Raw genomic sequence first — 11,513 nt, 5'->3', positions numbered from 1 at the left:
TCTCTCTGCCCCTCCCCCACCATATTCTGTCTCTCTCAAAAATAAACATTAAAAAAAAAACTTATAAAAAATATATTAAAAATTTAGAAAAAAAAATCTCACAACTTCATCAAAAAGAATAAAATAGCACCTAAAAATAAATTTAGCCAAGGAGGTGAAAGAACTGTACTCTGAAAACTATAAGACATTAATGAAATAAATTAAAGAGGACACAGAAGATGGAAAAATAAACTATGCTTGTAAATTGGAAAAGCTGATGTTAAAATGTCCATACCAGCCAAAGCAACCTACAGATTCAATGGAATCTGTGTCAAGATACCAATGGCATTTATCACGGAATTAGAACAAATAATCCTATATTTATACGGAACCACAAAAGATCATGCATAGCCAAAGAAATCTTGAAAAAGAACAAAACTAGAATCTTGCTCCCTGATTTCAAAGTATACTACAAAGCTGTGGTAATCAATACGGTATGGCACTGGCACAAAAACACACATAGACCAATGGGACAAAACACTGAGCTCAGAAATAAACCCACACTTACATGGTCAACTAATCTATGACCAAGGAGGCAGGAATATCCAGTGAAGAAAAGACAGTCTCTTCAAGAAATGGTGCTGGGAGAACTGGACAGCTGCATGCAAAAGAGTGAAACTGGACCACGTTCTTACACCACGCACAAAAACAAACTTTAAATGGATTAAAGACCTAAACAGGACACCTGAAACCATAAAAATCCTAGAAGAAAAAAGGCAGCAAGCTCTTTGATATTAGTCTGAGCAATAGTTTTTTTGGATCTGTCTCCTCAGGCAAGGACAACAAAAGCAAAAATAAATGAAACTACATCAAACTAAAAAGCTTTTGCACAGCAAAGTAAACCATCGACAAAACAAAAAAGTGACATACTGAGTGAGAGAAGCTATTTGTAAATACTATATCTGATAAGGGGTTAACATTAAAAATATACAAAGAATTCATGGGGGCACCTGGGTGGCTCAGTTGGTTAAACGTCCAACTTCGGCTCAGGACACGATCTCCCGGTTCATGGGTTCGAGCCCCACGTTGGGCTCCGTGCTGACAGCTCGGAGCCTGGAGCCTGCTTTGGATTCTGTGTCTCCCTCTCTCTCTGTCCCCCACCTCCTGCTCATGCTCTCTCTTTCAAAAATAAACATTAAAAAAATTTTTTTTAATTCTTAAAACTCAGTATCAAAAAAACCAATCCCATTTTTTTAAGTGGGCAGAAAACCTGAATAGACGGTTTTCCAAGAAGACCTACGGATGGCCAACAGACACACGAGAAGCAGCTCACCGGCGCTGACCGTCGGGGAGATGCCGACCCAAACCAGTCAGAACGGCCTTTAAAGTCAACGTCGTAGGAAACAACAGGTGTTGGCCAGGATGCGGAGAAAGGAGACCCTCTTGCCCCGCTGGTGGGAATGCAAACCGGTGCGGCCACCCTGGAAAACCGTATGGAGGTTCCTCCGATAAAAACAGGACTACAGTATGATCCCGCGGTTCCACTCCGAGGTATTTATGCGAAGAAGATGGAAACAGTCATTTGAAAGGACGTTTGCTCCCCTGTGTTTGTGACAGCACTAACGTACCAGCCGTGGCTGCCAGAGGGAGGGGGCGGGGACGGATGGACCAGGTGAAGGGGATTAGGATGCACCGCCTTCCAGGCATCAAGGCGGGGCTCGTGAGAGCCGCATAAGGAAGAGAGTCACCGGCACCGGAACAACTCTGGACGGTGACAGGCGGTAACCACACTTCCCGTAGTCACCACTTCACGGATTACTTCAGCCCAACTCCGCCTGAGGTAGATGCTCTCAGGCTTGCACCTTAGCTGAGGGCCAAACCACAAACATCTGTACCTGCTGCCGGTACAGGGAGCCCAGGACTTTGGGATGTTTGGGGAGGTTTCCTCACCTCTAGTGGGAATAAAATTGAAAATGGCCCTAACTGTATCAGATGCCTCACTTTCGCCAGCGGCTCTGTCATTAAGGTCTCTGGGCACTTCAGACTTGACTCTGGCGGCGAAGGGAACCACCTCACTGACAGTGCCACCGACGACGCTGCTCTCAAAGAAACCAACAACCAGACCTCCGTTGTGGTCCCCCAAATGACCACCTAGAAAAATCAACAAACGCCCACCAGTCGGCCCCAAAGAGAGCCAAACAATATTGGAAGTGTGTTGGTCCAATATGAGAGAACTCTAGCTGGGACCGAAGACCCATCCAGTCCCGCCAGAGACTCTAAAACTCCCATCCCCGACCACCGTGCGTGCAGTCACTGGTCTGCTGGTTAAATGACAGACTTTATACACTAACGCCGACAGGAGAACATCGGCAAGGCCACAGAATGCTGCCGCCTTGCTCGTCCCACCTGCCCCAAATAGTCCTGGGAAACCTGCCCTCAGCGCCCTCAGGTGTTTTAATTGCTCAATGGACCATTTGGGGTCTGGCAAGTGGGTTTTAATCGGCTCCCCCCGTGGAGCTGATAGAAATAGGGTTTAGTCGTGGGTTGTAGGTTTCCTCCTGGACTGAGGCTTTCCCTTGTAGACGGGTAACAGCAAAAGTCCTAATAGAAAATTCCATCCCTACCTGGGGAAACCTCCTTGAACCCCAGTCACTGGAAAACCCGTGTCACAGTTCAGGTGACTCAACAGGTCTGTGCTGTTGAGCCGGTTCTAAAGCACTGTGCTTCCCACCCCCAGCCTTCAGGGCTAGGAAAACACACGGCATTATTTAGACTCAACTGGCAGGGGCACCCGGGTGGCTCAGTCCGGGAAGCATCTGACGTCCGCTCATGGCATGACCTCGAGGTTCGTGAGTTTGAGCCCCGCATCGGGCTGTCAGCGTGGAGCCAACTTCAGATCCTCTGTCTCCCTCTCTCTGCCCCTCCCCCACTCACGCTCACTCGCTCACTCTGAAAAATAAACATTTAAAAAGTTAAAAAAAAAAAAACCCAACTGGCAAACAAAATTGGCGAAGATGCTTCCAGTACCCCAGCCAAAAGCACTGCTATCGGCCCTTCTAAATCTCAGCTCCACCCCCTCTGGGGTAGTTTACAGGGCAAGGGTGCACCTGGCTCCTGCCCGCTCCGATCCACAGCTGGTAAGAGCAGGTACCCCAGTACCGCAAAGGCCGAACCCTGTCTACTGAGAACCCGTGCTCGTGAGCAGAACCATCTTTCCACGGCACGCGCCCATGAGATGCAGAGAGCGAAGGTCACCACCTGCAACCAGACGTTCCGTCGACTGCAAAGGACACTCCAGAAGGTCTCTTCAACCTCGTTGGAGGGCCCCTGCCAGGTGCTGCTCACCAGCCCTGCGTAATCATTGTTTCTTCCCGGTGCTTGTCAAACCTTTGTAGAAACCATTTAGGTGACGCCAGCTCACCTCAGCAGGAAGCGGACCTCGGATGGGAAACCCCTGAGTCCTTCCTCCGAACCTTCCTCACTATTCAAATGCGGCCTTAAATGTTTCTCACCGCTATGCGCTTTCCCTCCGATGTGGGACCCACCACGTGGGAAAGGTCTTTCCTGGCACTGAGGGACACAAATGACACACTAGTAACTCTTGACCAGTGATGCTTTTAAGGAAAAATCTTCATCAGAAGAGGAAGATGGGAGCCTGAGTGAAGGCTACTTCATCCACACGGAGCCTCCAGCCGGTGGGCACCGCACCCACCTGCCCTCCGTCCCCCCACCGGACCGGCAGGAGGAGGAAGCCCTTCCGGCCTGGTACCAGCCAGCCAGTGAGAAAGCGCCACCAGCCCCAATGCCCGCTGCCCCCGGTGGACCGCCACTCAGACCAGCCCCACCCAACCCCCTGCCTTTTCTCTACCGTGTTCCTCTCCTTTGGTCTCCGGACTCGCCTGCCCGCGGTTTCGCCACAGCCTGCATACCCCCGAAGTGCAACTCCTCTGCCATTCCAGAACAAACCCGTTTTTTCTGGTAAAATGGCCGGCTGTTGTATTTGCAAGGTCAACAGCCATTTGGCATGATGTTGGGGGACTACTGGACAGCCAGCCTCACCAGGTGCCTCACTCCTGCTGGCTTCTAACCACCCCATCTCCCGAGTTCCAGCCCCCTCCTTGTTCTAGGGGCAACTCTGCAGACTGCAATCTTCTCGGGGACCCATTCTACAGGTAGTGCCCAGAACTGCCCTTTGCAGGTGACCAGAAGGGAGGACTCTGAGGCTCACCCCTCACCAATGGAGTGACGAGGGCACTGGCCGGCTCTCCACATTCAAGCAAAGGCAAAGGGGTGGGGACACAGGAGGCAACTGATAGCAGGTGCAAGAAACCCCTTTATTAGGCAAAGCCACCCTGTCCTTGGTCTGCAGGGGCTGGGGACAAGGAGTGTGGAAAAGGGAACGGAGATCTTTTAATGTCATGGACCCGTACATTTCTCGAAATGGGGCGGCGGAGGGCAGAAGGGGGGCTGGCCAGTCACACGGGGGCTCAGGCCTCCGCCTCGGCAAAAAGAGGGTTAACGAAGTAGCTGCGGCTGACGCTGCTGCTTTCCACCTGTGGGGCGGAAGGCTGCAGGGTGCGCAGGGTCAAGGTGCGTCTGCACCCAGCACAGCCCCGGGGAAGACCGCTACCCACACCCGTCCCCTCACCGGCTCCACTGAGCCCGCCACGTCGAACACCGGGTTGGAGAAGCCCAAGGGCGCCACGAAGGGCGCTGGGGCCGCTTCGTCGCGCCTACTCCACCTGGGGAACAAGGACGTACATGAACCCCGCGGTCCTCCTCCGCGACGTGAGCCTCCGTCCCCCGCGGCACCCCCGCGTACCTGAAGCTCCGAGCGCCACGCAGCAACAGCGCCCCCGCCAGCAGCGCCAGCAGCAGCAGGAGCAGCCCCGCCGCCACGCCGCCTGCCAGCCCCGCGCGCATTCCCGAACCTTCCAGTCCCGCTGCGGAGCCGTCCCCGACCGGCGCGCCCGACTCCCGGACTGCTGCGGACAGGACCCCCAGGCCTTCGCCTACGACGGAGGGCGTCGGCTCAGTCTCCGCCAGGCGGGGCGGGGCAGGGGCCGGGAAAAGGGCACCCGCGGTTACCGTGCTCGGCGACGTCCGCCAGGAGGGCACGTGCCAGCCGCCCCGCGCCGCCCGTCCCGTCGGGCCCGGTCTCTGCCAGCACCACCTGAATCTCCGTGTCTGCCTCGGCGCCTGCGTTCTGGCGCGGCACCTTGGACACGGCCATTTGCAGCCCCTGGTACTGGGGCTGGGGGGAGGGGGTGGAGACAGGGTTATCCCAGGGACTTCGCCCTCGGACCCGCGGGGGCGTCGGCAGCAGGGACACGGGGTGGGCAGGTGCGCGGAGAGTAACCGCGTCAATGAGGCAAAGTGTGGCCCCGGGCGGGTCTTGCGGTAGGGGCTGGGGGGGGGGGGGCGGGGAGCGCGGCCCCATTACCAGGAAGCCTCGCAGCAGCCGCGTCCGGTACCGCTCAATGTCAAAGGTGGGGCCGTGGGTCAGCGACACGATGGCTCCTGCGACAGGAGGGCCCAGGGCCAGCAGAGAAAGTGAGGCCCGGGGGGCGAACCAGGGTAGCTAGGCCGTCCCCGCAAACACGAGGGGGTGCTCACCGCAGAGGTCGCAGCACTGCCCCTCGGGCCGGAGGGCGTCACGGCAGGCGGCCGGGGGACAGCGACCGCCCAGGGGCCGGAGCAGGGCGGCGCAGATCCACGGCTGTACCTGGAGGCGGGCCAGCGGCCGTCGGCACGGAGAGGGGGAGGGGCAGACCGCGTCGAGGGAGGGCCAGGCGCCGGCCCCGCCCCTCCCCCACCCTCACCCCCGGCGGACCCGGGCCACCCCGGTGCCCTCCGCGCTCACCTCGGCGTTGCCACAGACGCAGCCCGACGGGTCGGCGCAGGCCTCGGCACCCACGCTCAGAGCGCCCGGCCCGTGGAAGCGCAGGCGGCCGGCGGGGGACGCCAGGAACGCAGCCAGGTCCTCGTCGCGCGTGAACGTCTGCGGGTGGCCGGGTCGCGGGCGGCGCCAGCCCGAGGAGGGGACAGCGACTGAGTGCCCGGAACTCTCGCGTGGGGCCCGGGAGGGGCCGAGGCGCGCAGGGGAGACGCGGGCCGGCCCCGCGCGCGCGCGCGGCTCACCTGGCCCAGAGCCCAGACGCTGCGGACGCGCACGGGCCCGACGCCGGGGCCGAGGCCCACCCGGAAGGAGGCGTCGGGCGGGAAGACGACGTCGTCGTGGCGGCAGGGCACGCGCTCGGCGTCCACGGAGAAGAGGCCGCGCGCCGCGCCCCCGGAGCGCCACAGGCGCGGGTCGTGCCACGAGAAGCGGTCGGGGTCGAGGAAGAGCGCGGGGGCGGCTGGGTGGGCGCGCGTCCCTGAGCTACGCGCGAGGGCGCCCCCGCCCCCGGCAGACGTCGGCCCCGCCCCGCCCCGCCCCGCCCCGCCCCGCCCCGGCCCCTCACCTGCGCCGCAGTCCGGGTCCCTGCCAGCGTCCGCCGCGCCGAAGCCGGCTGGCCCCACCGGGACCCGTCCCCCCTCCGCGACCCCGGGGGAGGGAGTGCAGACCGCGGAGCGGGCGGGTGAGGTCAGGGGCTGGGGCGGCCCGTAACTGCCGAGGTTCAAATAAGTCCCAGGGAGCGGGACTGCAGACCGAGGAGCAAGACCCCGCCTGAGACCTGGGCGCGTGGAGAGTTTGGGGCAGGGTGACACTCGGGCCACGGCCTCTCACATCCCCCCACCGCGGGGCGGGGTGGGGGGAGCTGCTCCAGCCAGGAACCCAAGCCGCGAGGGAATGTGAAGGCAGCCGGAACTGGGAGGGAGGGGAGGGGGCTGCACTTGGGGGTGCCGGGGCCTCAGCGCGGCCTCTGTCTCCCTTGCGGGCCTGGGCTCCACCACGGCAGCCCGTGCAGCCCGTTCGCCACAGAAGTCCGGTCACAGCTCAGAGGATCTAAGGCAGTGGGAAGGCCAGGTGACGGAGTCGCTGCCGCCCTCTCCCTCCCCACCGCCCCCAAGCCCCAGGACCCCAGGCCTCCTCCTCCTGACCTTCCGGGTTGGGGTTGGGGTTGGGGTTGGAGGGGGGCGCTGGGCCGGGAGAGCTGCGCGGAGCAGGAATCGTGTGTGGTTCCCTGTCGCCGTGGGCAGCCCACTCAGGGCCGGGCCTCGAGCCCTAGCTTGCTTGTCCCCTACCTGAGCGCCGGCCCTGACCAAGAGGCCGACCCCTGGGGGGATGTGAGGTCACGGGCCAACTGTCCCCACAGCTGAGGCAGCCCCACCCACAGGTGCGGCAGTGAGCCGTGGGGACAGACATGCCTCAGGAATGGGGGAGGTGGAGAACTTGAAGTCTTTTAAAAGAACCAGGGGTGCCTGGGTGGCTCCACTGAGGCCACAGCTTTGGCTCAGGTCATGGTATCACAGTTTGTGTGTTCAAGCCCTAAGTAGGGCTCACCACAGAGCCAGCTTCAGATGCCGGCTTCAAGTCCTCTGTCTCTCTTTCTCTCTGCCCTTCCCCAGCTTGCACTCTCTGTCCCTAAAATAAATCAACATTTTGGAGCACCTGGGTGGCTCATTCGGTTGAGCCCCAGACTTCAGCTCAGGTCACAATCTCACAGTTTGTGGGTTCAAGCCCCATGTCTGGCTCTGTGCTGACAGCTCAGAGCCTGGAACCTCCTTTGGATTCTGTGTCTCCCTCTGTCTCTGCCCCTCCCCTGCTTGCTCTCTGTCTCTCTCCCCCTCTCTCAAAAAAATAAATAAACATTAAAAAATTTTTTTAAATAAATTAACATTTTAAAAAATCTTTAAGAAAAGAACCAAAGGGGGTTGAATTCAACACTATATTGTACCCAGGAAACTAATATAACACTGCATGTTAACCACACTGGAATTAAAAGTTGAATAATAATAAAAAGAACCAAAAGAGAAGATATAAATAAATCATGAAACATGTAATCATCGAAAGGAAGAGCACGATAGGTGAGATAAACATGCGGACCGGTCCAGCTGGAGAAGGCACAGTGACGGGTGTTTCTGCTGAGGGACCCTGCAGGGTGGAGCAGGGAAGTGCAGAGCCACCAGGAGAGGAGAGAGAATTGACATCCAAGTGCAGAAATGCATATATAAAGGGTGGGGGCGAAGGGGACATGTTTGAAGAGACAAGGAGCATGACTTTTGCAGATCTGAAGAAAGCCGGGACCCCTCAGATGGAAAGGTCTCCTGGAGCGCGGAATGGGAAACAAGGAAAATCACACCCAGACAAGTCAATGGCACAGAGAACATTCTAAAAGCTTCAGAAAGAGCAGATCGCCCCGGGGGCTCAGAAGTCCGGTTTCTCAGCAACAACAACGGATGCAGAAAGAATATAATATTTTATGTACGAAAGGAAAAGAACTTCCCTTCTAGAATTTTATATCCAGCCAAAGTTCCATTCAAATGCAGGAGCATAATGGAAAGACTTCGGAATGATGGCCGCACAGAGGCCTTCTCTGAAAACGCTTGGAAGAAATCGGGAGGAAAGAGGGCAGTGGCCACACACTGAAGGGCTTACGAGGGTGGACACAGACGCCGAAAAGCTTACGAAATAAAAAGGACTTCCAGACGTGAAAACCTGGATGAAGTATAACAATTTCTAGAAAAATTCAAAGTGTCAAAATGGGCACAAGAAGCAGTAGAGAATCCGAATAGACCAGCAAGCATTAAAGAAATTGAAATGTTAGTCAAGGACCTCATGTTCCAGTACAAGTTTTTTACAGGTGAAGGATACTAACCTCTCAAGGAACAACTAACTGACTCCTTCTTAGAAGTCATTCTGGGAAATGGAAAAAGGAGTGAAAATTGCCCAGGCCATTTCATGAGGCCCGTGTAATCTTGATTCCCAAACCGAATGGAGGACAATACAAGAAAAATTGTAGTTTTGTTTTACTTATAGATACAAAAAAAAAAATCCCATATAAAATATCAGCTGACTAGTTCCAATAGTGTATTTAAAAAAAAATTTTTTTTTCCAACGTTTATTTATTTGTGGGACAGAGAGAGACAGAGCATGAACGGGGGAGGGGCAGAGAGAGAGGGAGACACAGAATCGGAAACAGGCTCCAGGCTCCGAGCCATCAGCCCAGAGCCCGACGCGGGGCTCGAACTCACGGACCGCGAGATCGTGACCTGGCTGAAGTCGGACGCTTAACCGACTGTGCCACCCAGGCGCCCCCCAATAGTGTATTTTAAAAGTACATGGTGGGGCGCCTGGGTGGCGCAGTCGGCTAAGCGTCCGACTCTTGATTTCAGCTCAGGTCATGATCTCGCAGTTTGTGGGTTTGAGCCCCATGTCGGGCTCCGCACAGTGCAGAGCCTGCTTAGGATTCTCTCTCTCTCCCTCTCTCTCTCTCATAATAAGAGAGAATAAACTTTTAAGAAGCTTAAAAAACAAAACAAAACACGGTCATCATGGGGTTCCTGTCCCAGGACGGCTCCCGTCCCGACTTCCCAGACGTATGTACCGTGATGTCCCAGCAGGTGGCAGTGAGGAGTCTTGTGCCAACAAAATCCAAACATTCTGACGGAGGGAAGCCAGGTGTTAGGAAGAAGTGGCAGGTTTGACCTGCAACTACAGGTCCCAGGGGGCCATCAGTCTTGCAACGACAGTTCAACCTCAGAAAACCTCATTAACAGGCTAAAAGCAGGCAGGGGACAACCGTATCTCAATTAAAAAACAACAGAGAACTCCACAAATGTATGTATGATTTTTTTAAAACGCTGCTAGCAAGTGAGCAATAGAATCTCCACAATTTAATAAAGTTCACGTACCAAAGCCCTGCAGCAAACATTCACTCAATGAGAAATGAGACAATGCCTTCTCTCTCCCATTGGAACCAGGCACAGAGGCCCACTTTTGTCACTCGTGCATAGCATAGGGGGAGAGGTCCTGGACGATGCTATTTGGAAAGAAAAAGAAGGAAAAGGAGTCAGGACTGGAAAGAAAGAGGAACAACTATCGGTGTTTATAAAGATAAGCAAGTGGAACGCACAGTTTTTAAAAATAGAGAACCGTTCGTAACGGAAAGCAAACTATAAAGGTCTGTGAATGGACCGATACTATACAAGACCTGTGTGGGGACCACTTTAAAAGTCCAGTATCGAGTTTTACGATGGATGCTGTGAGGTATTTGCAGAGAAGCTCACGGTCCTGAATGGGCGGCTTGACAGTATAAAGCTGGCGTTCATTTCCAAACTTCCCGGGTTTTATTGTTGCTGTTGTTACCTGGTAAAGCCACCCTGCCATTTCTCTGCAGCATCAGATCCGCAAAGAACTAACAGGCCTCTTGGCAGGAGGGTGGAGGGGGGAGTCGCCCTCGGGTAGCAAGACGTCCCACAGAGCCACAGCGTGAGGACGCGTGGTGCCGGCAGGAACAGGGAAAGCGAGCAGAGGGACAAGGGCCCTGAGAGAGCCCCGGGCACCCTGGGCATTTGATGAACAGTGGCGACAGCGCCATGAAGCTGGTGGTTCGGAGGAAGACGTCAGAAATCAGGCTTATTCTAAGGAGAAAAATAAAGCTGGTTCCCTAGCCGGGTCCCACTCAAGCGTGCGACCCTGGTGGCAAAACTGTGTCTTAACAGACACAGGGGTGGTTATGGCTGTGACTTGGCAGCAGGGAGGGATTCTTAAAACACCAGAAACACAGGTGTGAGGCAGCAGGTTCCGCACGGTCGATTCTGACGCCGATTTCTGTTGGGAAGGGCACCACAGGCAGAACGCTCACGGCGGGAAGGCACTCGCAGTATCTCGCACCAACAGTGGGTTCATGGGTAGAAAATATGAGATTCCTCCAAAGGTAGAGATGGGAGAGGAGAGGGGGTTCAGGAAGGGGAAAATCCCAGGGAGGGAATCCCCAAACCTGAGAAAGACAAGTTAAAACACGGCTGTGGCTGCACCTGTTACTAGGGCTACCTCTGGGCAGCCGGACAGCGCTGATGGCAGGCGGCGTGGAGGAGGGGACCTCGGTGCTCCGGGGGTGGGAGGCGGTCGGGGGCAGCTCTGGGTCCGTTCAGCCTGTTCCCGGGCCCCCTGACAGTTCCCACCCGGGCCCAGTGGAGTGGGGGGGGGGGGGGCAGGCAGCTCCCACGGTACAGGCAGAAGACAGACTTGGGAGGTGAGGGGGCACCTTCTGGGCCCCCAGGACAGGAGGAGGGGCTCCTAATTGGGCCACAGGGGATGGAAAGAAGGGCCAGACAGAGGGACCTGTGAGGCATGAATGAATGCCTCTCTTAACATGCTCAAGCTTCCAAAGGAGATCACCAAAATAACTAGGTCATCAGAGCAGGGCCCCCGGCCCCGGGACCCCACCCCAGACGGACCCCCTGCCCGAGGGTTCCCCACCGGCTCCGGATGCCCCTCTCCGCTTGCTCCAGGCTACTGCCTGTCCCGGGTGCCAGGATTACACACGGCGGGGGGGGGGGGGGGGGGGGGGGAAGCGGGGGGGGGGGCGCGGGGTCCAGCTCCTCCCTCCAGGTCTCCACCCCTCCTCCACCTGGCTGCCCCTTCC

The 11,513-nt window shown here is 56.5% G+C and overlaps 1 protein-coding gene across 1 annotated transcript in view; it reads right to left on the bottom strand.

Moving 5' to 3' along the window:
• Positions 1-4,292: 4,292 nt before the first annotated feature.
• AMN (amnion associated transmembrane protein) overlaps positions 4,293-11,513 on the bottom strand; it is a 10,167-nt gene continuing 2,946 nt past the window's right edge. Inside the window, exons 4-14 of the mRNA XM_040478446.1 lie at positions 9,802-9,905; positions 7,024-7,076; positions 6,444-6,704; positions 6,121-6,338; positions 5,843-5,980; positions 5,596-5,704; positions 5,423-5,499; positions 5,068-5,233; positions 4,802-4,991; positions 4,628-4,721; positions 4,293-4,547 (exon numbers count right to left, since the gene is read on the bottom strand). Of these exons, the coding sequence (XP_040334380.1) occupies positions 4,467-4,547; positions 4,628-4,721; positions 4,802-4,991; positions 5,068-5,233; positions 5,423-5,499; positions 5,596-5,704; positions 5,843-5,980; positions 6,121-6,338; positions 6,444-6,704; positions 7,024-7,076; positions 9,802-9,905 (1,491 nt within the window). The 3' untranslated portion in view covers positions 4,293-4,466. The remainder of the gene's footprint in view (positions 4,548-4,627; positions 4,722-4,801; positions 4,992-5,067; positions 5,234-5,422; positions 5,500-5,595; positions 5,705-5,842; positions 5,981-6,120; positions 6,339-6,443; positions 6,705-7,023; positions 7,077-9,801; positions 9,906-11,513) is intronic.

This window comes from Herpailurus yagouaroundi, unplaced genomic scaffold (genome assembly GCF_014898765.1).
Source record: "Herpailurus yagouaroundi ecotype Mexico unplaced genomic scaffold, PumYag 141, whole genome shotgun sequence".
Classification (NCBI taxonomy): domain Eukaryota; kingdom Metazoa; phylum Chordata; class Mammalia; order Carnivora; family Felidae; genus Herpailurus; species Herpailurus yagouaroundi.
Note: the sequence above shows the minus strand (reverse complement) of the source record. Positions and strands in the feature narration are given on the sequence as shown.